The following is a 26,583-nucleotide window of genomic DNA, read 5'->3' as shown; positions in this document are numbered from 1 at the left end:
AACACCCCCAGGCTGGCAAGGGGTGGGGTGGGGTGTTTCAGTCTCACAACTCCCCTGAAAACCAGAGGGAGGTTCCAGAAACCCCACCCAAGAGGCTGGGCTTCTGGGCCCCAGAGCTGCCCTCCCCCTACCCTAAGATGAGATATAAATGTCCCTTCCCAGCTACTTCCAGAGAAGAGCAGGAGCAGGTGGGAGGTTGGCTGGGGGTCCTCCAGGCAAGCAGCCTTCGGTGCAGGCTGGAGGTGTTGCTTGCTCTCCGTGCTGGGGAAGTCTCATTGCAGGGATGCAGCTGCTCCTGGCCCTGGCAGGGGTCCTAGCCACACTCAACCTTGCCCAGCCCTGGGAGGGCACTGCCCCAGGTAATAGCCCCTTAGACAGCCAAGAAGGAGGGCTGGTCTGAGGGAAGAGGAATGAAGAGCAAGTGCTTGGGGGGGGTCTATGGCTCCCCTACACCCTGAGTCCCCATCCCCTTTGAGCAGCCTCCCCCAGGGCAGTGGAGACCTCGGTCCTCCAGGACTGCATAGCGGAGGCCAAGTTGCTGGTGGATGCCGCCTACAATCGGACCCAGAGGAGGTGGGCCTGGGTCTGGGGGCTGCATGGGCCTGGGAGGGGCGATGAGGCAGGATGGGCTCCAGCCAAGGTCATCTCACCCAGCGCCCACCCCTGGGCCCCGCAGGATCTCCGCCGTTGGTAGAGAGCCTCCCTTCCACCCACTTTTCTGTCCATTTGCCCTGTCCTGACCGTCCACTGGGCTGGGGCTCTGCTGGGAGCTCTGCACTCCTCCCCCAGCCCTCACTTGTCTTCTGAGCAGCATAAAGCAGCGCCTTCGCAGCGGCTTGGCCAGCCCCATGGACCTCCTGTCCTACTTCAAGCAACCAGCAGCGACCACCAGGACAGTCATTCGGGCTGCGGATTATATGCACGTGGCCTTGGGGCTGCTGGAAAAGAAATTACACCAGTGGTCCAGACCCTTCAATGTCACTGGTACTCTGCTCCACACTGAGCCCCCGGGGCCTGGCCTGGCCTGGGAGTGGAAGGAAGCTGGGGTGGGGGGACAGGGGCACAGCCTTGGGGTATTGGGAGGAGAGAGGTAAAGGGACGGGAGGTATGGAACAGGCCAGCTGGGGCCTGCTCACCTGCCCTTCCCCCAGATGTGCTGACGGAAGCCCAGCTGCGGCGGCTGTCCCAGGCCAGCGGCTGTGCTCCCCGGGACCAGGCTGAGAAGTGCAGCAACAAGTACCGCACCATCACTGGGAGATGCAACAACAGGTAGGTGCCAGGGGCTGCACCTGACCTGGGAACACTGCCCTTCCCTCACCCACCCCCACCCTCCATGCGGAGCCTGCTAACCCTGACCCACCCGCTGCAGGAGGAGACCCTTGCTGGGGGCCTCCAACCAGGCCTTGGCCCGCTGGCTGCCCGCCAGGTACGAGGATGGGCTGTCACTACCCTTTGGCTGGACCTCCAGCAGGAGGCGCAATGGCTTTCTCCTCCCTCTCGTGAGTCAGGGCTGGGGATGTGGGGGATGCAAGATCTCTTTTAAATGCAGGAGTAAAACATCGCCCAGAGTCATCCAGACGGCACAAACCCAGGCTCTCCCACTGACCAGCTGGGTGACTTTGGGCAAATACGACAGGTTTCTGAGTCTGTTTCCTCATCTATAAAATAGTAGTAAAACCTACCTCATAGAGCTAGTGTGAATATTAAGTAAAATATTTGATGTAAACAGCTCTACAGGATGTGATCTATTAATGCTAGCTTTCGAGTATTGGGGCTTTTTCTCTGAGAGAATTAGTGTCAAAGTATCTTACTAAATATAAAGAGCTATATACCTTACTCTGGTTCTATTGATCTATATTATTTCACATTAATAGGCTCATCAATTTTCTGTTCATATGTCAATATAACAATTGGGGGTTAGGGTTAGGGTCTATCAACATCCATTAATTAATTTTTCTTCTACTGATCCATCCATCCATCCAGTTCTCTCTATATTTATTATCCATCACCTTGAAACCAGTCCATGCATCTAAGAATTGGTGCCATCATCTGATTATCTATTGGTCAATGAACTGATCTATCAATTTGATCTATTTCCCCCTCTGGAAGAGCTGGTGAGGCCTGAGCCAGCCCACCTGCCCCTCTCCTTCTCTTTACTGCTGGACCCTCAGAGGCCACACCAGAGACCATCCTTCCACAGTGACAGCAACAACAGGAGGTGGCTTCATCTCCAGGGACAAAAGGGGAAGGAGATGGAGGGTGGAAGAGGATGAGAGACTGTCAACTCCAGCAGGGGCAGCTGCTGCCCCCTGAGTCCCGGGTCGGCACCAACTCCTTGCGGGGCTGGGAGCCCATGCCCCACGCTGACATTATTTCCCCACCAGGTCCGGGCGGTCTCCAACCAGATCGTGCGCTTCCCCACCCAGAGGCTGGCCTCCGACCGGGGCCGGTCCCTCATGTTCATGCAGTGGGGCCAGTTCATCGACCACGATCTGGACTTCGCCCCGGAGTCCCCAGCCAGAGTGTCTTTCACTGCAGGCATTGACTGTGAGAGGACCTGTGCCCAGCTGCCCCCTTGCTTTCCCATCAAGGTACCCTCGGCCAGTCTCCCAGGCCCCTGGTGGGCCCCCTTCCTAGGCAGAGGGCTGGTGGGGGGTCGGGAAGACTGAAGCAACGTGGAGCTGAGGTGTAAGACGGAGACACAGGAGACACAGCCGGGCACAGGCTCAAGTGCTGTGCGTGTCTGAGTGCTGGGGGTGGGCCCATCTGCCAGGGGGCTCCGTGGAAGGGGAAGCACTCGAGACAGGCATTGGCCCACGGGTCTAATTCCAACAGGGGAGCCTCGGGGCCTCTACTTTCGGAAACCCTGAGGCTCCTGCAGCTCTCGCCAACTCCTGGGCTTGGGCTGCGAGCAGGGTCCTGTCCTTCGTGCTGGGAGGCAAGGCTGGTGTGGAGCACTAGGGAAGAAAGGATGGACTCCGGCAAGCAGTCTCTGCTGGGGACATAGGGAGACGTGCATGCACACGCTCACACACATTCACTCCCCCTTTACACCTTAACAGGTGGGGTGACATTCATGAGGGATGACACGTAAGGTCCTTGGCTGGCCCCTGCCTGTCTTCACTCTATCCATTCCTCAAGCCCTGGCTCAGGGACGCCTCCTCTGGGGAGCCCTCCCGGGTCTTCCTATTATACCGTTAGCATTTGGCTTGTATATTAAGCATAGCAAACGCCACTTCAATTTAGAGTTACTTAATTCTGTGTGTGTGTGTGTGTTTTCATGGAACTACCAGCTTCCTGTAACTGTAACTGGGCTTTTTCACCTTCATAGTCTCCAAAGCACCCAGCAAGAAAGGAGCTTAGGAAAGGTCCGTCAAATTGAACAGAATTAAAGGAGACAGGCCTGAACGTCAGAACTATGTTCTCAACCCGCCTCTCCCACTAACTAGTTGTCACTTCCCCTCTCTGAGGCTCAGTTTCCCCATCTGTAAAATGAGGATCTAGACTGTTTGAAAGCCTCACTCATTTCTAACCTTTGATGACTCTCTGATACAAAGTGCTAAGGATGCTCGGACTGAAGGGGTGAGCAGCACAGTCCGGGTGAGTGGAGGAGGGCTCCCTGGAGGAGGGGAGTTTAAGGCAAGGTTTTGAGGGAGCTGGGAGATGACCAAGAGGAGTGGGCCTGCTGTGGAGGGGTCCCAGTGTCACTGACCCCTCTTCCACCTCAGATCCCACCCAACGACCCCCGCATCAAGGACCGGCACGACTGCATCCCCTTCTTCCGCTCGGCCCCCGCGTGCCCCCAGAGCAGGAACACGGTCCGAAACCAGATCAACGCGCTCACCTCCTTCGTGGACGCCAGCATGGTGTATGGCAGCGAGGTCTCTCTGGCCCTGCGGCTCCGCAACCGGACCAACTACCTAGGACTGCTGGCCGTCAACACCCGCTTCGGCGACAACGGCCGGGCCCTGCTGCCCTTCGACAACCTGCACGAGGACCCCTGTCTCCTCACCAACCGCTTGGCGCGCATCCCCTGCTTCCTGGCAGGTCAGACTGGGGGAGAGGTGGTGTCTTCCCAGAAAACAGCCGTCCCTGCGTTCGGGACGGGGAAGCCGGGTGGATGCAGGGAGGGTGCGTGGTTGGGACGTCAGGATCAGGCACACCACAGGCACAGGTCTGTGCACAATCACAGAATCAGTAAGGGGGAGGGTCTTGCAAACGCCCTGTGTGCGGCCAGATCACTGCTTGACCATCTCCAGCAAGAAGGGACTCACCACCTGTGTGGCACTTGAGCCCCTCCCCAGGCGGCTCTGACTTTTAGGAAGGTCCTCCTTGTTTCGAGCCACTATCCACATGTTGCTCCGAGTCATGTTTCTGGAACCTCAGAGAGGCTGTCCCTCTTTCACACAGCAACTGCCCCTTTAATTACCTGAAAGCAGCTGTTATTTCCATGTAAATTTTTTCCTTCTCTAAATTCCTTTGCCAGGCTGGGCTAAATTTCCTTAGTCCCCCCAGCCCCCTCCACGCGCGCACACTGTGGCCAGACACCGTTGCCTGGTCCCTTCTTTTGGATGAATAATTTGAATTCCCCGCATGTACATGGTTATAATAATAATGGTAATCACTTCCGGTTATTTAAGATATTTAGATGTGCCATCCCTCAACCTTCCAGCAGCCCTCAAAGGAGGGGATTATCATTCTCATTTTACAGATGAGAAACTCAGACTCAGGGAAGAGGGATAATGTGCTCAAGAGCACAGAGTTTCAAAGGGCAGAGTTCACGTTAGGGACTCACGTCCACGCCCTTCCCCTGCTCTCCCCACAGGGGGTCGGCTCCACCCCCGTGTCTAAGGACTGCACATCTGTGTGTCCTGGGAAGAGCAGCACGACAGGTCTACTGAAGAGCTGCCCAAATAAGGCCTTGTGCAAAAGGGCTTGGTTAAAAGCAAACAAATGACTGAATTTACTTTCCTTCCTTGCCTATAGAAGGTCTGGGGCAGGAACGGGGCTCTGCACGACCCTCCTTCCCTTTCTCTTTCCCTCTGGCTCCCCGGAGGAGAGGGGCATGACACCAAGTCCAAAGACAAGAAAAGGTACAGCCTTTGGTAGAGAACAAGCAGATGGACGCAGTGCATGGGACAAGCGGGCTCACAGAACCAAGGTCAAGGTTCTGGGAGTCACTGGGTCCCTCCACCATAGCTGGTCCAGGCTGCGGATCTGGTTGTCTTAGGCAGAGGTTTCCCTGCCTGAGACCAACAGCTGCCCTGTGCTTTCCCACCTAGACCGAACCTGCTCCAGCCACTAAGACCCCACTGTCCTCCCTTCCTGGCCTGTCATGTTGGGGGACGAGGGTCACAGTTAAACAAGGAGCTCACAGCACAGCCGAGGGGATGGAAGTCCAGTGAGGGCCAGGAGCCGCCCCGTTTCTCCAGTCCCCAGCCCTCTGTCTGCCCCAGCAGAAAGACATTTCTCTGGGAAAGGCTGTGGCAACTCTGCACTTGGGGTTTTCAAGGTGACTCCCGATCATCGGAAACTCCCAAACTGGCAGCCATGCACACCCTCTTTATGCGAGAGCACAACCGGCTGGCCACTGAGCTGCGGCGCCTGAACCCCCGGTGGACTGGAGACAAGCTGTACAACGAGGCTCGGAAGATTGTGGGGGCCTTGGTCCAGGTAGGGGGCCCTGGGTCCCAGCATCCCCCAGAAGACAGCCTGGCACGGAGAAGCAACCTGAGCAAGTGGCTCTCATCTTCCTTAACACATCCTTGGGATGAACATCAAGCCAGCTGGGTCTGGGTGACTGGGGGTGTGCCTGACAGCTGACCTCTACCCCCGATCCTGCCACTCACTCACTGTGTGACCCTGTCCATGTCACTCAGCTTCTCCATCTACCAATGCGAAATTAACGTTGCCACACATGGCATGATGACAGTGAAGGGTAACGTGTCTGAGTGGCCCTTTGCAAAGGCAAGGGTGTGGGACGTGCAGCCACTGGGGTAATGTTCCTCCTGTCTTCTCTCCCAGATCATCACCTATCGAGACTTTCTGCCCCTGGTTCTGGGCAAGGCTCGGGCCAGGAGAACCCTGGGGCCCTACAGGGGGTACTGCTCCCATGTGGACCCGCGAGTGGCCAATGTCTTCACCCTGGCCTTCCGCTTCGGCCACACCTTGCTCCAGCCCTTCATGTTCCGCTTGGACAGCCGATACCAGGCCTCGGCACCCAACTCGCAAGTTCCTCTCAGCTCTGCCTTCTTTGCCAGCTGGCGAGTCGTGTATGAAGGTGACCAGGTTTTCCAGAGGCAAATGTGGGTGAGGGTGGGGAGCACACCCTCCCCCAGGTGGGCTGGGCTTACTGCCAGGAGGCCTTGCTGCCGCTGAGGCCACTGCTAATATCTCCCCAGGACAGTGGGGACAAGGCAGGACACTCAGTCACAGGCCTCCCATCCTCCGGGATGTCTAAAGGGGGCAGAGACTGATGTCAGACCTGCAAGGAGTTTGCCTTCACCTTCCACTCTTTAAGAAGTAGGGTGACCCCTCTCCCTCCCAGCTGCAGCTCCTTCATACCCCGCCCCCCCAGGTCTCTGTTTCCTGACAAATATTATAGAACATAAGCAACTGGCTGGCCCAGCTCTGAGCTAGCTTGGCATCATGTGATGATCCACTCCCTGAGGCTGGTCCAATCTGTGCTGCTCACGTTCCCCGCCACCAGGTGGCATCGACCCCATCCTCCGAGGCCTCATGGCCACCCCTGCCAAGCTGAACCGTCAAGATTCCATGGTAGTGGATGAGCTCCGGGACCGGCTGTTTCAGCAAGTGAGGAGGATCGGGCTGGACCTGGCGGCTCTCAACATGCAACGCTCCCGGGATCACGGCCTTCCAGGTGAGGGGGCTGCCTGCCTCTCCCCCCAGCTTTGCGCAGGCTGGGGCTGCCGCCTCCTTTCTGACTGGGACTGTCTCAGGATGGGCAGTGGTGCAGAGGCACGCAAGGCCAAGGGTGATGCAACAAAGCATCCTGGGAACACCTGTTTACCATTCCGCCAAGTCTCTCCCTTCTGCTGTAGGGTCTCCAGCTTTAGGTTCAGCACACGACCAGGACTTGGGCACAGGAGCCAAAAAAGGGAGATCAGGACTTTCCAAGTAGAGAAAGCAGTAGATTTAAAAGGCAGGGAAGAACTGCCCCATTCCCAAAACCTGGCAAGTTGCAAGGAGGAAGGCTAAAATTCTAGGGCTACAGAAACACCCCTTGCTCTAAGTGGAGAAAGGCCAAGAGCTCAGAGGCAGGGAGCAGGGGGAATACAATTAAGTTTGCATTGGCTGTTTGGTGAGGGCACGAAAGACTTTATCCCAGGAAAGCCAAAAAAGTAGGCACTTTGCTTGGCATTTTCATGTATATTAACTTATTCTGTCCTCCCAGTGACCTTGAGAAGCAGTTATTACAGCCATTTATAGATGAGGAAATAAGGTCAGAGACAGCTATTAATTTGCTCAAGGTCACATAAGTAGGAAATAGTAAATTCCACAGTTCTTTCTTACTTAATTAGAGACAGGGTCTTGCTGTTGCCCAGGCTGGTCTCATACTCCTGGCCTCAAACGATTCTCCTGCCTCAGCCTCCCAAAGTGCTAAGATTATAGGCATGAGCCACCACACCACGCCCAGCCCAATTTTTCCTTTCTTCCCCCCATTCGACCCCATTAAAGGAAGGCTCAGGCCACTGCCTTGCTCCTCTCACCTTCCCATCTCCCACCTCCCTGTCTAGACAGAGCCTGAAGCCCCAACTACCTCAGCTGATCCTTGGCCATGTAGGGAGTGGGGGGACTTCCTACTGCTCACCCCACTTAACTCAGTGCCCAGCAGCACATAGCAGGCACTCAAGAAACCTGTTTCTTTGCTTCCTTAAACTTGGGTGCTTCTGACAGCTCTGGAGCTGTGGGCACCCCTGCTGGAGAACCGAGATCACTGGCCACCCAAGCTGCCACACAGTGAGCTTCTGCCCTCCAATACCTATTCCCGCCAAACCATCCCAGGAACTTTATCCTGATGCTAGCTCTTGCAGTTGCCTCCAATCCCCTTCCAAGTCTAATACCAAATTTGGAATTGGACAACCTGGTTTGAACTTAATAGTGAAGTGACCTTGGAAAGGTCATGGTTGCTCAACTTCAGCAAATTTGTCAGATATAATTAACATACCATAAAAGTACCTCCCAAAGGTGCTGTGAGGCTCCTGAGACATACACATTCAACAGTACTTAGTAACACAGTCGTTTTCCTTGTTCCGCTGGCAGATGGTGTTTGTAAGCGGTAGTTTAATGGACGAGGCTGGGCTGGTGTTTCTTTAGCACGTGGCAAAGCTATGTCCTATCATGATTGTCCACACCATATTATGTCTCTTGGCCCTGTGTGGGATCCTGATAGCTAAGAAATCAGTATGGATGGTCCTTGGAAGTTTCTGAAAACTTTCTTTTTTCGAGAGTCTTGCTCTGTCTCCCCAGCTAGAGTGCAGTGGCATCATCACAGCTCACAGCAACCTCAAATTCCTGGGCTCAAGCGATCCTCCTGCCTCAGCCTCCTGAGTAGCTGAGTGCACCACCACTTCTGGCTAATTTTTTCTATTTTTTAGTAGAGACAGGGTCTTTCTTGCTCTTGCTCAGGCTGGTCTTGAACTCCTGACCCCAAGCGATCCTCCTGCCTTGGCCTCCCAGAATGCTAGGATTATAGGTGTGAGCCAACGCACCCAGCCTGAAAACTTTTTAAAAGCAGCTTTATGAGATACACTATAAAATTCACCCATATGAAGAATACAATTCAATGATTTCAGTGTATTTAGAGTTATGCAATCATCACCATGGTCTAATATCAAAACATTTTCCTCAGCCTGAAAAGAAACCTTGTAATAACATTAGGTCACTCCCTATCCCCACCTTAGCCCCCGATAACCCCTAATATACTTTCTGTCTCTATATTGGCCTATCCTGGACCGCTCCTATAAATGGAATCATACAGTGCGTGGTCCTCTTCTGAATTTTATCCATGTTCTTCATTTGTTTGTTTATTCATTCATTTATTCATTTGCTTTTTCATTCATTCTACAAACCTGATTGAGAGTCTTTTACATTCTGGGTACTGTCTTATATGTGCCTAACTAATGCACATGAGCCTAATTATAATATCACTGTATGTCAGATTTATGGTTATGAATCTTGGGTTACAACAGCTTTTTACATTAGGACGCACGCCTCAGTCTGACGTATATAGTCTGGTGTACACAAAGCATGGTTGTCCACTCACATTTTAAATTAGAGGACAGCAATCTGTTCTTTGGAAGGCTCGGGGCCTCTTCTGCCAGTTGAGATCTTTCTGTTCTGCCCAGTATTGACTGGCCACAGCTTTCTCTCAGAGAACTTTGGAGAGAAGCAGAAGCTACCAGGAGGTCAGCGAGGCTGAAGGTATTTTTCCCCCGTCCCCTACAGGGTACAATGCTTGGAGGCGCTTCTGCGGGCTCTCCCAGCCCCGGAATCTGGCACAGCTTAGCCGGGTGCTGAAAAACCAGGATTTGGCAAGGAAGTTCCTCAATCTGTATGGGACGCCTGACAACATTGACATCTGGATTGGGGCCATCGCAGAGCCTCTTTTGCCAGGGGCCCGGGTGGGGCCTCTTCTGGCTTGTCTTTTTGAGAACCAGTTCAGAAGGGTCCGAGATGGAGACAGGTAAGTGACCTACCCGAAAAGACATCCGCACCAGAGACAGAGCAGAAGACACTGGCGTTTCAAGATGGGAAAGCAATGGGGGAAAGTGCTCTTCTGGCTTCATTTCTTCCGAGTTCACAGGATCCGAGACCAGGAGGCTCCTCCCGAAAGCTGGGTCAGAGGGAAAAACACACCGACCCAGGCAAGGCTAACACTGCCTGAGCTGGGGTCACCGTAAACCCAGGAGGCAGACTTGTCAGCCTCACTGTTCCAGGCTAGTGGATTCCAGAAAACGGACAGAAAGGGCTAAATCTGGTTTCCCTTTAGTAAGTTTCTGATCCAAGACCTGACTCCTTACTTGGATTTGGTATTTGCCTGGGTCCAAATCCAGCTCTGGCCACTTAAATTACTTAATACTGGGCACTTAATACTGGGCAATTTATTTAAACACTGAACCTGTTTCTTCCTTTATAAAAATAATACTTATTTTGTAGGAATTTTGTGAGAATTGAATGAAATAATGTATGTAAAAATACCTGGAACAAAACAGGTGCTAATTATAAGGTAATTCCTCCCCAACCTTCATCCACTTCTCTTGACTACCCGGTAGGTTCTGGTGGCAGAAACGGGGCGTTTTCACCAGAAGACAGCGCAGGGCCCTGAGCCGGATTTCCTTGTCTCGGATTATATGTGACAATACCGGTATCACCACCGTTTCAAGGCACATCTTCAGGGCCAACGTCTACCCCCGGGGCTTTGTGAGCTGCAGCCGTATCCCCAGGTTGAACCTGTCAGCCTGGAGAGGCACGTAAGGCTTCTGCAGGTAAGGGGAGGCCTCCTCCAGCAGCGCTGGGCTGGGTCATGCCCTCACATCCTTCCCTGGATGGGATAGCTGAGTCCTCTTAGGCCTCTAAGCAGAACAGAACTTGTCACTAGGGACAGGGTACTCCTCCCTAGTGTCTTTCCAGTGTGCTAGCTTTTAGGCTCACAGTCAATCCCAGGGCCTAGGACTTTGGGGGACAATTAGGAAGTGCCCAACTATCCCCAACTTGGTCACTAATACCCTAAAACAGCTCCACTTCTGGATGTCCAGCAAAGTCCTCACTTAGCCAGGTCTGCTGTTTCCACAGGAGTCTATGCCAAGCTACAACCCTTGGAGACAAAGGGAAGGGGAAGATTATGAGGCTGCCTTCACCCTCTGGAGCAACTGTGTCCTGCTGATGCTTTGGCTGGCTACACCTCAGAGTTGGCTGGGAGTGACAGCTGGTGCTCCTAGCAGCACTGGACTCACCTGCTTTGGGAGCTTCTTAGGTATTAGCTTATGAATCAGCGCCAGGTGCAAAGACTTGTGAACCAAGCCATGCGGCCTTGAGGCCCAGGCAAGAAGAGCCAGCTAGAGAGTTCCCAGCTCCTTTCTTCTGTTTCCCAGCCCTCCCCCACCTGACTGGGAGACCACACAGTCCCAGCCTCTAGCCACCACACAATCCTCCCCTGAGCCTGCGGCTGGGCAGCATGCTCTGCTTCTCCCAATAAAGCACTGCTGAGGGCAGGGGCTGCCGTTTCTGTGTCGGGCTGGGAGAGCGTGGCCACAGTCCCCTGCTTTGCTCCAGATGTTTAAGAGGAGTGCTGCGAAGACACAAGCTGGCACTAACCACTGAGCCTCTCCTGGGGCTGAATTACGAGAGCCCATAGCAACACTCGGGAGTAGGGAAAGGAGGAAAGGGGAAGGGCAGACATTAGGGGCCCTGACAATAAGATGACAACCTCAGCCATGCCAGAGACCTGAGCAGAGAAGGAGCCTACAGAACATCGGTCAATATAAAAAGTTTTTATGTACAAAAAACACAATAAAAGATATATCCAGCTAGCAGAAAGGACTGGGCACTGCCTTTAGCCCTCACTTACTCCAGAAATGAGTCATATCTCAATCTCAACAAGGCCTAAGCAGCAGAATGAGGCTGCCCTGGAAAGAGGAGGCTGAGACTCACAGGCCGGGATTTAAATCTCTCTCACCTTCCTGCTCCTGTCTTGGAAGAAGGCAGGCAGGCTGTGGAACAGCAGATCCCTGTAGCCCTCTGCTACTGAGACTGAGACAAGCTGAAAAGAGGCTGTGTCAAGGGCAGACTAATTACGAGGTCACCCCAAACGAGTTGCAGACCAAAAGTCTGCCTTGTTGTGATGCCCATTTATAGCAGCTGAAATATGAAGAGGGGGACCACAAAGGGCCACAGGTCTCTGGCTTTATATCCACATGGCAGGGAAAACACCCAGCAGAAGGTTAGGCAGAGGCGCCAGCCAGGGATTTCCTGGCTTTTCCAGTTCTCAGCAGGCCAGTGTGGGCTCTAATAAGAAAGATGAAGAGGCAGGAGAGCACCGGCCTCAGGCATCCCTCGTCCTGTCCTCTTGCACCGTGGGCCAGGGCTATAGTGAGCTAGGACTCCAGGGTTTCTGAGGGCCTTACTAAGTCCTGGGGGAGGCTTTCTCGGGCCTCCTGCATGCGGCGCCGGGCTCGATAGAAGGCCTCTGCAAGGGAAAGAGATGCAGTAGTCAGCTGCCGTGGTGCCCGGAGGAACACAGCCCATGCTGACCCCGTGTAGCCAGCTGGGACAGGGGAGGACCTACCCAACACATTGTGAACGGAGCTCTGCTGGCTGAATCCTTCCAGACGGTCCAACATACTCTGCATCCTTTTCCGAAGGGAGCTTGATTCCATAAAGGCTCTGCAGGGGGGCCCATCACATGGTCGCAATTGCTCTCCAGTCCCCAGGGCTAAGGTGCCCCAGGGCAGAGGGCCAGGTCACTCACCTGGACTGCTGCAGACAGTGCAAGCGGAAGGTGACGCTCCCTGTGGTTTCTGTGCGGAGTCCGAAGCGGCTGAGACGCTCCCCCTGTGGTATACGGTTGAGACAGCATCAGGCCTCTGCAGTCTCTAGACGCCAGGTGCCAGGCTGGCCTCGCTCCCATTCTCATTGCCATCCTTGCAGAAAGCAGCTCCGCCGGGGAAACCCCATTCCCTCTCCCATCACCTCACGGCTGACACTGGGCCCCCACTATAGATCAGGGAACATTCCAACTTCACCTAAGAAGCAGCAATCTTACACGTTCACTGAGAATTCTCCCCACATCTGTTTACCAGGCCTTCAGTGATGGGGGAAAAGGCGGAGCCAGTTATTCTGATGGGGACTAGGGGAAATCTCTAAGTATACTGTTTTCCAGAGATCTCCTAGGATGGCAGTATAGATATTTGAACCTGGTTCAAAATGTGGCCATGACTTCCAGCTTATGCCACAGTAAGGAAGGGGCTAAGTAATACTGAAGCAATGAACAACGAAGGGGCCTTAACCCAGATCCCACCTTCTACAGAACAGAAAGACAGGACAGTAAATTCCCCAGCATGAAGTTGGCCCAGAGACGAAAGTCACCTTGAAGGTTCCTGGTATCCGCACGTAGGAGAGGTCCTCCAGTTCCAGAGAACCGCCGATGAAAAACCTCCTCAGCTCAGCTACGGTGCCCAGCTCCATGGGTCTCCACGTGGAGACCGTCAGGGTGTGAGAGCCTGCGCACAGGGAGAAGAGAGTGGCGCCAGGACCGGAAAGCGCATGCCGCCCCTCACTGGTGCAATGACACAGGCTGACACTGCTAAAACACCTGGTCTGGTGACGACCAGGCCTCTGGGAAAGGTTCTCATGGTGGTTCAGAGCGCCAGTTTGGAAACCAATCAGATAGGAGTTCAAATCTTGGCTCTGTCAATTATTGCCTGTATGCCATAACAGGTTTCTTTTTTTTTTTTTTTTTTTTGAGACAGAGTCTCAGTGAGTGCCGTGGCGTCAGCCTAGCTCACAGCAACCTCACACTCCTGGGCTCAAGCGATCCTACTGCCTCAGCCTCCCAAGTAGCTGGGACTACAGACATGCGCCACCATGCCCGGCTAATTTTTTCTATATATATTTTTAGTTGTCCAGATCATTTCTTTCTATTTTTTAGTAGAGACAGGGTCTCGCTCTTGCTCAGGCTGGTCTAGAACTCCTGACCTTGAGCGATCCACCCGCCTCGGCCTCCCAGAGTGCTAGGATTATAGGCGTGAGCCACCGCGCCCGGCCCATAACAGGTTTCTTAACCTGTGAGCCTCATTCTCGTGTGGTAAAATGGGAGTAATAGCACAACCTGCCCCTCACAGAGCAGCTGGGAGAATTAAATGAGAAGCATTTGGCACAGTGCCTGGCACACAATAAAAGACAGCCGCTTTTATTTCAAAGTGAACACTGACTCATATAATACATATGCGCCAAGAGCCCCACGCAGCTTCTCCCTCAAGGCCGTAAGTCCAGCTGGAGGAGCACAGAGCATGCAGCAGAGACCGCGAGGCTGCTTGGCTTCGGGAAGTGAGTTCCAATTTCACTTAGCTGTCTCGAACAGAGAGGGAAGAAATTCCCCAAACAAGGTAAACGCTTCTGATTTCTAATTATCCATACTTCTCGCCAGAAGCATTCAAATCTTTTGGAAGTGTTAGTCTCATGCCTAGGACCTAGGGCATGCGAGCCACAGAAGGGCAGGACAAGAGGTTACCTGGGGTGGCAGGCAGCACCACAGCCCCGTAGCCTTCCACACGATACCTCTGCCAGAAGTCCAAGGAGAGCACCTCACAGTAGAGCACAGGCCACTCAGGGAGAGCATCTGGGAGCAAATGAGAGCAGCAGCCAGGTCACAGAGGCCTTCACTGGCTGAGGAGAACCAAGGCCCAGGATCAACTGCTGAGCTACTCACCGGCAGATTCATCCTTGTGGAGGAAGAAGGCTTCAAACGTGAATGGGTAGCAGAAGTAAGCCACCTTGTCCTAAAAAAGAGGAGTGTCCCTTTATACTCAATGCCATACAGTGGGAAGGCCTCGTTTGGAATTTGTTCTCCCTGGAGCCAATGACAAGGTCACTTTTACAAGAGAAAAAGAAAAATGATCACCCCAGGTGGGAAGTTAAGAGGTTGAGAGGCAAAGGGATACCCAAATACAAGATGCTGCCCTTCTCAAAACGGCAGAGAGAGGACTGGGCAGCCCTTCAGAGCCCACACGGAAGAGTCAGACCCAACTCTGGAATCCTCCCCAGAGTGCAGCAGCTGGCCTGATAAACCCTCAAATGCTGCCCCAGGAGCAGATTCCCATTCCCTTCCAGATACCCTCGCCCATCCTCCATACCATTCCCAGGGACTTGGTGGCACAGGTCTGTGTTATTCCTGAGAGCTTCTGGAATGCTGGGCTTGACCAGTCTGAAAGCCAAAGACCAGATATACTAAGCTCACCTGGGAGGAGAGCAAGTAATTGAGAAAAAGCCAGTCTCTTTATTCATTTATTCATTCACACAATCAATCATTCATTTACTGTTTACTGGGAGTCTGCTATGCGCTCCTACATCTTGGAGATATCTTGCTAAACAGATAGAAAAGATCCCTCTCTCTTATGGAGCTAACATGGGGGGCGAGGTTGGGGAGACAGACAACAAACAAACCAACAGGAGACTATCGGGTGGTGATAAGTGCTGTGCTAAAAACAGAACAGGGGGAAGGGACTGAGTGACTTGGAGGCTCACTTAGATGGGGTGGGGAGAGAAGGCCTCTCAGAAGTGACACAGACTGAGACCCAAACTCAAGTAGAACCAGCCATGCAAAGATATGGCAGAAAGCGTTTCAGACAAAGGAAATGATCCTGAGAAAACTCTAGTGGGCAAGACCTTGGCTGCAAAGAATGACTGGAATGTTGTAAGGAAGAGATACCCATGGGCCAGCTCATGCAGGGAGTGGAGTTTGGATTTTACTCCTAGTGGGAGGGGAAGCTGTTGGGGTTTTCAGCTCGAAAGCGACACAACTGGCTTACATTTTTAAAAGCTCGATTTGGCTACGGTGTACGTGGCAAATGAACTGCAAGGGGGAGGAGAGGAAGCAAGAGGATGAGTCAGAAGCTGACTGCACTGGCCCAGGTAAGAGATGGTGGTAGCCTGGTGTAGGGTGGAGAGAGGACAGCTTCCGAAGACAGAGCTGACAGGAACCGCTGACGGACTGACCAGCTATAGGGAGCTAGAGGAAGTCAGGAATCAAAGATATCTCCTAGGTTTTTGGTATCAGCAGCTAGGTGGATGATGCTGCCACTCTGCTAGGATGGGGAAGACCAGGGAGGATAGGTTTGGGGGGAGGGAGGGAATCAAGAGTTCTCTTTGGTAACGTTCAACAGAAATGACAAAGAGGAAACTGGATGTGAGTCTGGAGTTCAGGGAAAAGGTTGAGGCTAGAGATGGAAACCTGGGAATGTGAGACACGCAAATGGTATTTAAGCTGTGGGATGGATGAGATCACCTAGGAAGAGCATTGATAGAGAGGAACAGAAGGCCTAGGCTCCGGCTTTGAAGCTCTAATAGTTTAAGATCAACAGAAGAGGAGGAATTGGCCAAGGAGGCTGATAAGCCACCAGCAAGATGGAAGAGAGAAGCGTGGAGCCAGAAGCCAAGAGAGGTGTTTCATGAGCTGTGTCAGATGCTTCAGAGAGGTCAGGTAAGGTGAAAGCAGAGAAGTTACCACTGGATTTGGCAAAGTAGAAGTGATCTATGACCTTGAAAAGAGCAGTAAAAGTTTCCGTGGAGGAGGGGGGAAGGAAGCCTGACTGAATGTCTCTAGCACTGTCAGAATGGGTACGAAAGGAGAGATTTAAGAAATTACTTACTAGTAGTTGGCAATTCTACAAAGAAGTGGACGTAGAGATTGTCATACTCATAGCCTTGGGCTGAAACTGAGAGAGAAAACAGGAAACTATTTTAGCTTGTTCTCCTACCACCCTCAGCACCCAACCCAGTCCTGCGGGCCCTACATGCTTTGGAAGCAAGTCTTTTGAGGGCCAGGAACTCTCTGGGTTTCCAGGAAAGACTCATCACTGAGTTTCCAAAGCACTGTAGACAACCCAAGGCCTCCACCAGGGTGGGGCAGGTTATTCATAGCTCTATCCAAACACCTGCCTAAGCATCAAGAGATCTCTATCTGGCAAGATACTTACCTACCTCTCCATTTACAAAGAGCCGGAGGGTGCCTGGGACAGTCTAAGGTGGAGACAAGTGGGGAAAGATCAGGAGGCTGGGAGGGAACCAGGACTTCTCCCCAGCCCTGCCCACAAACCTGCAGAAGACCTGACCCTGGAGGTCAGACCCTGGGTCACTACTGCACTTCCTCACCCCCACCCCTACGCTTCTCCACAGATCTGTTTCCTTCATTTCTAAAATTCACAACGTAGGGGAAAGGATATAATTTAAATAGTAGTAAGGGCAATGCAGTGTGGGAAATTAGCAACAACAGCTGCCCTTTGGCACGCAATGGGAAGCCAAAAACCCCTGTTCCCTTTAGATGGCTGAGGTCAGGAAACTAGCAAGGTTTCTTTTTTTAATTATTTGTGTATTTGTTTTATCTAACTTTTTAATACTGAATATCTGTGGCTTATGTAATATGAAAATAATAAAACTTAATTTTTTAAAGAGAGAGAGGGAGACCAGTAGGTAATTCTATCTTTGTTTCCAGATCTAGAAATGGAACTCTTGGAATGAAGGAAAACAAAGTACAGGACCACAGAATAACTGACCTGAATTTTTTTTTTAAGAGCCAAAATATTTAACAAACAGAAATGACTCCTGTTCCCTCTCTCTAGGGCATTTTGGAAAAATATCTACACGAAGAGGGAGGAAGACATTGTTCATCTTTAATTTATTAAATTAATTATAAAGTAACACGTGAATACATTACCACTACCTAAGCTTAGGGAATAAAAAGGGAAAATCCCTGACATATCCCTCCCACCACCCGCTACCCATCTACCACCTCCCAATTCACCCCCTCCCCAGAGAAAGCCATCCGCAGCATGTGTGGACCCTTTCAGACCCTTTCCTATGTGTGAACAGTTCTGTATCAATATGCAGTGTTTCAAAACACATAACAAGGACTATACGCTATGTGCTATTCTTTGACTTCCTTTCTTCACTAAAGAGTAGATCTTGGAGACCTTTAAGAGAGGCACTGTAACTCAGCCAGAGTCCGAACGCTCTGGTTAAACCCAGCTCACAGTGCTGCAGGAAGCCAAGTACTCACCATCTCAAAGTCAGTGCCCACGAGGCTGCTGAGATACTCCTTGTGCCGGCCATAAAGCTGAAGAAACAAACCAAACCAAAACTCAAGATGCAACCCAAGCCAGACCAGGGCTCAGTTCTGAACGGGAAGGAGATAAAAAAGCAATTAATGGGAAAGGACACCGAGAGCTGGAGGCCTAAGCATCCCACTCACTGTCATTTTAAAGTGAAGCACAGAGGCTCTGGAGTCAGCAGGTCTGGGACCGAATTCCGACTCGCACACTTACAAGCTACGTCACCTTGGGCAGACTACTAAGCTCCTCAATCTCAGTCTCCTCGTTTATAAAATGGTAATAATAAAAGTATTTACCTCAAAGGGTTGTTGTGAGGTCCAAAGGAAATAAGGTTTGTGAAGTAGGGCCTAGCACAGAGCATGGTAAATGCTCAAATAAATGGTCATGGCTGTTATTATAATATGATCAAAAACTTCCGTCTGATACGTCAGCAACGCTTCCCAGGTCAGAAGAGGCTGTGGAGGGCAAGGCTTGTCCCTAGTAACAGCTGACATCAAGCTCAGACACGGTCTCAGCTCCAGGCACTGAGGCTCATCCCTTTGGTACTTGGAGTGAACTAGCTCTTACATCCTTGAACACTCGCTGTTCCCGCTCCTCCTCCTCTGGCTGTGCGAGGGAGGACACGTTGTCAATCGTATACTTCCACAGCTCCTGCTTCTCCCCTTCTGTCTCGATTCTGTAAGGTCAAAGCCACAAAAGGACTAACTCTGACAGTAAGAGATGGGGCCCTTCAGATCTAGCCCAGGGCTGAACCGTCACTGCCCACACACCTCGCTTGCAGTATATGATGACGAAAATGGCCGTAATGATGGCTGGGAGAGGGAAACAAAATGGTGAAGCAGAAAGGGCACCAGACCAGACTCAGAAAGTGTAGGTTCCAGACCCTTGAAGTCACCGTGAAACCCTAACACACAACATCCCTGGCACCCAGTTCTCTCACTTGAAAAATGGACAGGTTTATCCAAATGATTTCCAATTTACAGTTCTAGTATTCCAAGACACAGAGATAAGGAAAAATCGGCACAGAAGAAAAGACCTGGCTGAGTTCACCTCACTCTGTTCTGGTCAGTCCTTACATTTGGCAGCACAGAGAACCATTTTCACCAAACTACACCACTGAAGTGATCCCTTTCAAATGGTGCACTTGCACATTTTGAGAACAGGGTCCCCAGTTTTCTAAGGGCCTATGGCCCAGAACAGAATATGAACCACTGCCTGGGAATTTAAAAGTTAGAACAGATGACGGGCTTTCTGAAAATCTCCTCAACTAAGAGCAAGAAGTGAAGCCAAGGGAAGGAATACCAGTCTCCACTCTTTCCTCCTCTCCTCACCTGTAGGGTGCTCTGAGGCCTGTGAAGTCAGGTTTAACTGTGATCACACCATTGCTGTCCACCTTCACGGTACAGAGGACATGCTCATACTTCTTGTAGCCAAGCCTAGAAATCAGGAAGTCAACACCAAGGTTCAGGATCACTGGTCCTTCAAGGCAAGAGGAAGAGACAGCCTGCTCCAGGGGAGAGAAGAGAGGCTACAGTGAGAACTACCATAGTAAAAGACTTTCTTCCGAGTACCGCTAAGAAGAAAAGGAAGAAAATGTCCTTCCCTCCCGTATACCCCAGGGAGGAGGATACAGGAAGGCAATGGCTAGTGAGAGAAGAAGAGGCTGAGGATCTGAGCTGGCAGTGAGATGCGTTACTCACTTTCCATATGGCCCCAGGTCTGCCATGATGTACATTGTCTGAAGAGGGGTGTTAATGACATGGCTATTCTTGACGAACTCCTCCGAGGGTTCCCAGGTGATGATGCGTGACTTGAGGATGCCGCCCTCCCTGGGAAACACCACAGGAAGGGTCAATTCCCTGGCACCCCCTAAAGAGCCTGAAGGGGGGAGCATGCCCCAGCGGTGGTCCATTTCAGGATGGGATGCTTGAGTTGGTGAACATACTGTTTTAAGAGCCAAAATATTTAACAAACAGAAATGATATCCCTTCCCTCTCTATGGGGCATTTTGGAAAAATATCCAAATGAAGGGTGAGAAAGACATTTTACATCTTTATATTGATTTTTTAAATTAATTATAAAGTAATAATGAATACTGTATATTACCACTGATAAAAATTCAAAACTACCTAAGTTTAGGAAATAAAAAGCTCCAGTTGGTGGACATACCGAGAACACTGGCATGGAAGGACCACAAAGGCCCCACTGACCCCTCACACACTTGTACTCACGTTCCTCTCCTGTCCTGCCGTCGCCGCCTGACGTTTGCCATTCGTTCAACTAAGAAAGACGGCACCTCACTGGCTGCGGTGGTCATTTTCTGACAGTGCTGAGAAAAGAGAGCAGCCCCATGTGAGCCATCTGGTCAGGGCCACCTGGGGCCAAGTACTCGAAGGGAAGTCTTCCTTCTGAAACCTCCTCCATGACCTCAGCCTAACAGGCACAACCACCTCACTGTTACACATGCTAATGCGGGGGAGCAGTGGCACAAACAAGCCAAGAAGACGTCTACCACATCTTGGACTGTCCCAGGATTTCAGATTTTATTTATGCTAATATTAAAATTAGTCTGTATTCTCTGAGCACAAAAAGTTGAGTTAGTTTGCCTGGTAGATGTTGAAGTTAACTAGGTGGTTGGAAAGTAACAAATGGGATACAAGTATTTTGTGGAAAATCCTCATGTGGTAACTGAACACTAACTGCATTTTTATTTGCTTTTCCAAAATAGACAATGTAAATTTTATATGCTACCAACTCACAGCTCTCCTAATGAAAACATGCCAATCTTTCAAAAACATTTGTTTAACACCCGCTCCTTGCAGAGATCTACAGGGTCAAAGACAAAAATCAGAAAATAAAGGTTCTTACTCCTGAAGGTCAATTCTGCTTGAAAAAAAAAAGAAAAAGAAAATATAGGCTCTACCCTCAAGGCGTTTAAAGTCTTACTGAAAAGACAGAACATACACAGCGGATGAAGAAAACGTAAAACAAGTCCACAAGGGTATGTTGGCACAGGCAAATTGAGGACATGAGCCATTCCTCATAACTGTATTAAATTCCTCTTCAAACCCATATATTCAGACTTTGGGGTGAATCTCTTGATGAATTTCATCTAGATTGTTCTAGACTCCACCGCTTGTCTTATCTCATGATGATGCATGGCAGAAGTCAAGCCCAGTGGCTACTTCTCCTAGTATGCATGCTGTGAGCTCTCCCTGGCCCTCCAGCAAGCAAAGAGGGAGCGGCAGCCACACCACCTGCAGACCGTACCCACTCTTGTCCAGCTTGGCGGCCAGCAGCTCACAGCAGTTTCTAGACAAGCTACCTGTCTGCCTTTAACAGGCTTCTTATTTGACACGCACAACCCAGTGAGGCCAGAAAACTAGGGGACGCAAAGAAGGAAATTATGGGACCTCAGAAAGAATAATACCTCCTCCAAATTGGTGTATCTATCAGAGTCAGTGTAGGTAAAGATTCGTCGGTTCTTCCTGCCACCTGAATTCTCCAGCTTCAGGATCTCTTGACGATACTGACAATCCAAAGGACTCTGACAGGCTGCTTCATTTTGGTATACATCTACTTCAAACTGAGGTCACCACAAGGAAACAGAGATAGACTGAGAATACATCAAACTTTTGTTCCTCTGTGTAATCAAATCAGTTCTATAGAGCTGATGCTATTTGACATGTTTTCATAACCAACTTGAAACTAACAGAGAGCAGGGGATCCAGGAATGTTAGAGCTAAAAGGATCCAGAGTGATGGTCTAATCCAACTCTGCTGTTACAGATGGCATACAGCCCAGAGGTGAGAAGTCCCTTACCCAGGATCATAAAACTGAGTAGTGGCAGTCACTGTATATTGCCTCTATAAACACAACAGTGGAAAGTATGAACTGTTACAAACTTTCTGGAAATCAGCTTGGTAATTGTATCACCAGCCAGGCGGGGTAGACCAGGTAACAGTAGCAGACAAGAGACACTGGCTTACCTGGCTAAAGAGCTTCTCTTGCCACCCAATCACAATCTCCTCCTCTTCATCTTCATCTGGGCGGTGTCCACCTCCAAAGACAACAGAGTGAGTCAAATGCTTGAGCCAAACCAGCATCACTTCTTGCTCTGTGATTGATTATAATCAAAGTCCTTACTCTTACATTTGCCACAAAACCAGCTGGAGTTCAGTAATTTATTAAGCACTCCATCTAGACAAAGGCTAGAGAGGCTGTGGATATACTCCACAACATATGATGCTTAGTTTTAGCAGAAGCCAAGACAAGGACTCGAGAAGTGTTAATCACTTCTAATTTGAATAAAAGGTGTCCTGCCTTCCAGAAAATATTTAATCTAATTCAGTGTCAGGAACTACAATTTAGATATATAGGCTGATAGCCAGCCCTTCCTCAATCCCAACTGTCTGCATTTGCTAGAAAATGCAGACCGTGGCATTTTTATTTTTACTATTCCTGAAGCTATATATACTGAATCATAAACACTGTAACTTAGGAGACCAAGTGTCCAGAGAGGACAGAGAAGGCAAATAAGTGATTTTTTTAAAGAACCAAATCTAATACACTTCTAACTGAGTGTGCCTTTTTCAGAGACACATGCTTCACAACCCACCAGCCCACACTCTTACCCAGAAATATGTATGAATAGAAACAACAAAAACATAAAGACTAGTGACCCCAAAAAAGCACCCTGTCCTCTCTTCCTCGCTTTCAGCTTTCAGGTAAGGAAAACCACAACAACATAGTTTATGTTTATATGCACATTTTTCAAGCAGTCTCCAATCTTTTTTTTTAATTTCAAAATATTAAGGGGGTACAAATGTTTTTGTTACATGGATAGCTTTTGTAATGCTTGAGTCGGGGCTATAAGTGTGCCCATCACCTGATCCAATCTTAAAATTGTTTTTTAAAGTGTTTACATGCAGGTCTTTAGAGTTTGGAGCATATTTTCTCTTAGACAAAAAATGCCACAAATGGTATTTAGGTTGCAAGGCAAATTTACAGCATATCAAAAGCATGGTATTTGTTATTTCACTATATTTGGCCACAATTCTGATCAGTATCTTGATAGCAGGAATCATGTCTTATTCAATTTTCACACACAACATAAAGTAGTAGTTAAGATTGCCTGGGTTCAAATCCTGGCTCCAACATTTATCAGCTAGGAAAGGAACTCAACCTTTATATACCTCCCACTCCTCCTCTGAAAAAGGCGCAGGTTTCTCTTAAAACCGCAGACCTGGGTCTACTCTGTCTTAAGAGTAACTCTACCGCCCCAAGCCTTTTCCCAAAATCCTCAGGGGGCAACATCACCACCATAACACCCACTGGCAGTTGGTTGAGGCCTAAAAGTGGCCAAGTCTATGAGGTCACTCCCGGACTGGGCAGCAGGCTGATAATGATGAAAGTTGCCTGATGTGATTCTTTGCAGGTGGACCCTGTCAAGGAAAGAGAATTCCAAAATACGCGTTACAAGACACATAACCAGAAGATGAACACAGAGCAAGGATGAGGTTTCCGAGGTGTGCTAGGTGCAGACGACAGAGGAGGTGGGTGGGGCGTGGAGTCCTAAGGGGAAGAGTGAGGGTGAGAGGATGTACTGGAGACACAGGGCTAGGGGTGCAAGTAGTGCGAGGAGAAGTCGGGAGACCGGAGAGAAAGTGGTCGGGTTTGTAAGCGGAAGTGGGGGCCTTGGAACAGAAGTTCAGGCTCTAATTATCTGACGGTATAAAAGCATGGGACCCTGGGGCTGGGGCTGGGGCTGGGGCCAGGGCGGTGCAACTACCGGAGGCGCAAGTTGCGCACGGGGTCCAGGGAGCGATACACTGCCTCCCCGGTGTCAGTGCTCCAGGAGGCCTCCGCCATGACAGCTGCGACGCGCCGCGACTGCGCCGGAAAGCGCACCGCCCCCAGTTCCCCAGGCAACGGAGACGCTGGGTTCCGGTAGCGGTGGAGGCGCTGCGCGCGTAACGCGTCGTTCCGGTCGCAGCGCTGTCCCGGCCCAGGGCCCGGGCGCGCTCCAGGGTCCTGCCGGTCATCGCTTACTATGAGTGCGAGCAAAGCTCACGCGCACCCAAGACAGGACTTGATGCGCTGTACAAAACAGAAAACAGGCACAGCCATCAGCCCGCTTCATTTAGATGCAGAAAAGGTGATAAGCACCACAATCAGATGACCTGAGTCCTCGTCTCTACTTTTCCCACCACGCCACATGCCTTCCACAGATCTCATGAAAAGTTTGGCCTGAAAATCTGTGGAAGTGACTGAAAGAATGCACCCATTATGCCTAAAAGAGTCAGTGATGGTCATGGCCCTTGTCCAGATATGAAAATGTATTCTTTGAAGAAAAAAAAGTGTATCAAAAGATTTATTAGTCATTGTGTAGGTGTTCACCCAGCCAGAGAAAGAAAAAACGAGGAGCCAACAGTAAGGAAGGAAAACATGTTATTATTGAACTGGTTCTTCTATGTTTGTGTTAGTTCTGGATCACTGAGCCACTTTAGATACTGCACTGGCCTCCTTGAAAGATTAACAAAGTGACATTCAGAAGTCAAGCTTCATTGGACTATCAAAGGAAGGACACGCCATAACCTTGGGTCTGGCTCCCTGGCACCTTGGGGATGTCAACATTTATCAGCCTTTGACATCTGTTACTCCCCCAACAGAGTAAGCATTGTCCCCTGAACTCAGGAACCTCGTGTCAGTTTGATTATATTGCATTGGAAGCCCAGGGTGCCATAGTTGCTACTCGTGTAACACCAAGGACTCATCATAAACAGCATTGTTTGTTTAGGATCTAATACAGCCTGGCATTTTGTTTGCATTGTCACTAATCTTCATAGAAACCTCTATAGAGTACCATAGAAAGAAGGAATTTTTATTCTTATTTAACAGATGACATTAGTGAAGTCGAGACGTTAAAGGGCTTGCCAAATAAGCAGTAAAAGCACTGGGATTCCAGCCCAGGTTCATCTGTCTTTTGAAGCTTACCACTTTCTGCTGTGCCTCACAGCCTCTCATCTACCAGTTTATTCCATAAGAGCACACAATTTCCAACGTGGGAAATAAATATTTCAACAGATAAAAAGGAGGCAAAGTACTAGCTCCTAAGAAATGGTCTCTCTAACATTTCATTTTAAAGTTGTGGGTGGTCAACGCTGTGCCACATGAACAACAGCTGATAAAGGTGGAGCCTGCATCAAGTTTAGTTTTATAACCAAATCAAAGTTATAATACAGTCAATCTGACATGTGCAAAATAGTTTCTGTACCACATGGCATAGAAATATAAGCTATCTATTTGACACAAAATAAGGCAGGAATGGAGGAATCAAGGAACAAAAAAGACAGAAGATGTAGAAAAAATAGCAAAATGGCCGATGTAAACCTTATGTTATTGGTAATGAATTACATTAAATATGAAGATATTAAGCACATTGATCAAAAGGCAAAGATTGGCAGAATGCATTGGAAAAACATAATCCAATTATATATTGTCTACAACACACAAACTTTAGAATCAAAGGCATAAATAGGCTGGAAGTAAATGGATGGGAAAAGATATATCATGCAAGTAGTAACCAAAAGAGAGCTGAAGTGGCTGTACTAATATCAAACAAAATGGATAATAAGACAAAAATTGTTATAGAGACAAAGGACAATTTATGATGATAAAGAGTCAATCCATAGAAGACATAACAAGTCTTAAATTTGTGAATGAAAGAGGGGACGTTACTACCAAATTTACAGAAATAAAGAAGTACTATAAGGAATTACAATTGTATATCAACACATTAAATAACTTCAATGAAATGGACATATTCCTAGAAAGACAACACTACCAATTCTGATGAAAGAAGAAATTAAAAATCTGACTATACCTGTAACAAGTAAATAGACCTGTTACTATGTGAATTAGTAATTTACTACAACAACAAAAAACAAACAAAAAAAATCAAAAAAAAATTTCCCACAAAGTCCAAGCCTAGATAATTTCACTGGTGAATTCCATAAAATATTTAAAGAATTAATACCAATCCTTCACAAACTCTTCCAAGAAATAGAAGAGGAGCGAACACTTTCCAATTTATTCCATGAGGCCAGTATTACCTAGATAACAAAACCAAACAAAGATACAACAAGAAAAGTATATGCCAATATCCCTTATAAATATACATGCATGCTGGGCACAGTGGCTCATACCTGTAATCCCAGTGACTTGGGAGGCTGAGGCAGGAGGATCACCTGAGGCTGGGAGCTTGAGACCAGAGCAACATAGTGAGACCCCATCCCCTCAAAAATATAAGAAAAATTAACTGGGCATGGTGGAACATGCCTGTAGTTCCAGCTACTTGGAAGGCTGAGTCAGGAGGATCGCTTGAGCCAAGGAGTTCAAGAGTTCCAGGCTGCAGTGAACTATTTTAGTGCCATTGCATTCCAGCCTGGGTGACAGAGTGAGATTTCTCTCTCATATCTCTCTCTCTCTCTCTCTCTTTCTCTCTCTCTCTCTCTCTCTCTCTATATATATATATGCAAAAATCCTCAAGAAAATGCTAGCAAACTGAACCTAGCAATATATAAAATGTCTAATATACCATGATCAAGTAGGATTTATCCCAGGAATGCAAGGTTAGTTCAACATACAAAAATTAAGCAATGTAATCAATGTGATACACTATATTAATAGAATAAAAAAAAATTACATGATCATCCCAATAGATGCAGAAAAAGCA

At 49.5% G+C, this 26,583-nt stretch overlaps 2 protein-coding genes across 2 annotated transcripts; one reads left to right on the top strand and one right to left on the bottom strand.

The window, feature by feature from the left end:
* Positions 1 to 283: 283 nt before the first annotated feature.
* On the top strand, positions 284 to 10,497 carry EPX (eosinophil peroxidase). Its single transcript, XM_012648415.1, has 12 exons — positions 284 to 359; positions 480 to 573; positions 812 to 984; positions 1,152 to 1,269; positions 1,370 to 1,499; positions 2,385 to 2,591; positions 3,729 to 4,047; positions 5,513 to 5,673; positions 6,025 to 6,280; positions 6,710 to 6,880; positions 9,469 to 9,706; positions 10,296 to 10,497. The coding sequence occupies exons 1-12, from the start codon at positions 284 to 286 to the stop codon at positions 10,495 to 10,497; spliced, it is 2,145 nt and encodes a 714-aa protein (XP_012503869.1).
* A 1,025-nt stretch (positions 10,498 to 11,522) lies between these two features.
* Positions 11,523 to 23,783, bottom strand: MKS1 (Meckel syndrome, type 1). The gene is made up of 18 exons (XM_012648407.1): positions 23,638 to 23,783; positions 23,181 to 23,290; positions 21,836 to 21,906; positions 21,277 to 21,432; positions 20,078 to 20,175; positions 19,547 to 19,675; positions 19,178 to 19,282; positions 18,414 to 18,522; positions 17,795 to 17,851; positions 16,716 to 16,758; positions 16,389 to 16,454; positions 14,874 to 14,944; positions 14,450 to 14,519; positions 14,252 to 14,359; positions 13,108 to 13,241; positions 12,491 to 12,573; positions 12,308 to 12,405; positions 11,523 to 12,208 (listed from the first exon to the last, which is right to left on the bottom strand). Exons 1-18 carry the CDS (start codon positions 23,715 to 23,717, stop codon positions 12,117 to 12,119), a joined length of 1,680 nt encoding a protein of 559 aa, XP_012503861.1. The 5' UTR covers positions 23,718 to 23,783; the 3' UTR covers positions 11,523 to 12,116.
* Positions 23,784 to 26,583: the final 2,800 nt, after the last annotated feature.

Source organism: Propithecus coquereli, unplaced genomic scaffold (assembly GCF_000956105.1).
Source record: "Propithecus coquereli isolate 6110/MARCELLA unplaced genomic scaffold, Pcoq_1.0 Scaffold285, whole genome shotgun sequence".
NCBI classification, from domain to species: domain Eukaryota; kingdom Metazoa; phylum Chordata; class Mammalia; order Primates; family Indriidae; genus Propithecus; species Propithecus coquereli.
The sequence above is the reverse complement of the archived record's forward strand: the minus strand, read 5'-3'. Positions and strand labels throughout refer to the sequence as shown.

Bases quoted from the DNA above. Each gene is read 5' to 3' on its own strand.
- MKS1 (XM_012648407.1), bottom strand. From the start codon at position 23,717: ATGGCGGAGGCCTCCTGGAGCACTGACACCGGGGAGGCAGTGTATCGC. The intron at 21,433-21,835 runs GTAAGCCAGTGT...TGGTGACCTCAG, and splicing joins AAGAGAAGCTCTTTAGCCAG to TTTGAAGTAGATGTATACCA. The intron at 19,283-19,546 runs GTGAGTAACGCA...CCTGATTTCTAG, and splicing joins GACCTGGGGCCATATGGAAA to GCTTGGCTACAAGAAGTATG.
- EPX (XM_012648415.1), top strand. From the start codon at position 284: ATGCAGCTGCTCCTGGCCCTGGCAGGGGTCCTAGCCACACTCAACCTT. The intron at 6,881-9,468 runs GTGAGGGGGCTG...CGTCCCCTACAG, and splicing joins CCGGGATCACGGCCTTCCAG to GGTACAATGCTTGGAGGCGC. The intron at 9,707-10,295 runs GTAAGTGACCTA...ACTACCCGGTAG, and splicing joins AGGGTCCGAGATGGAGACAG to GTTCTGGTGGCAGAAACGGG.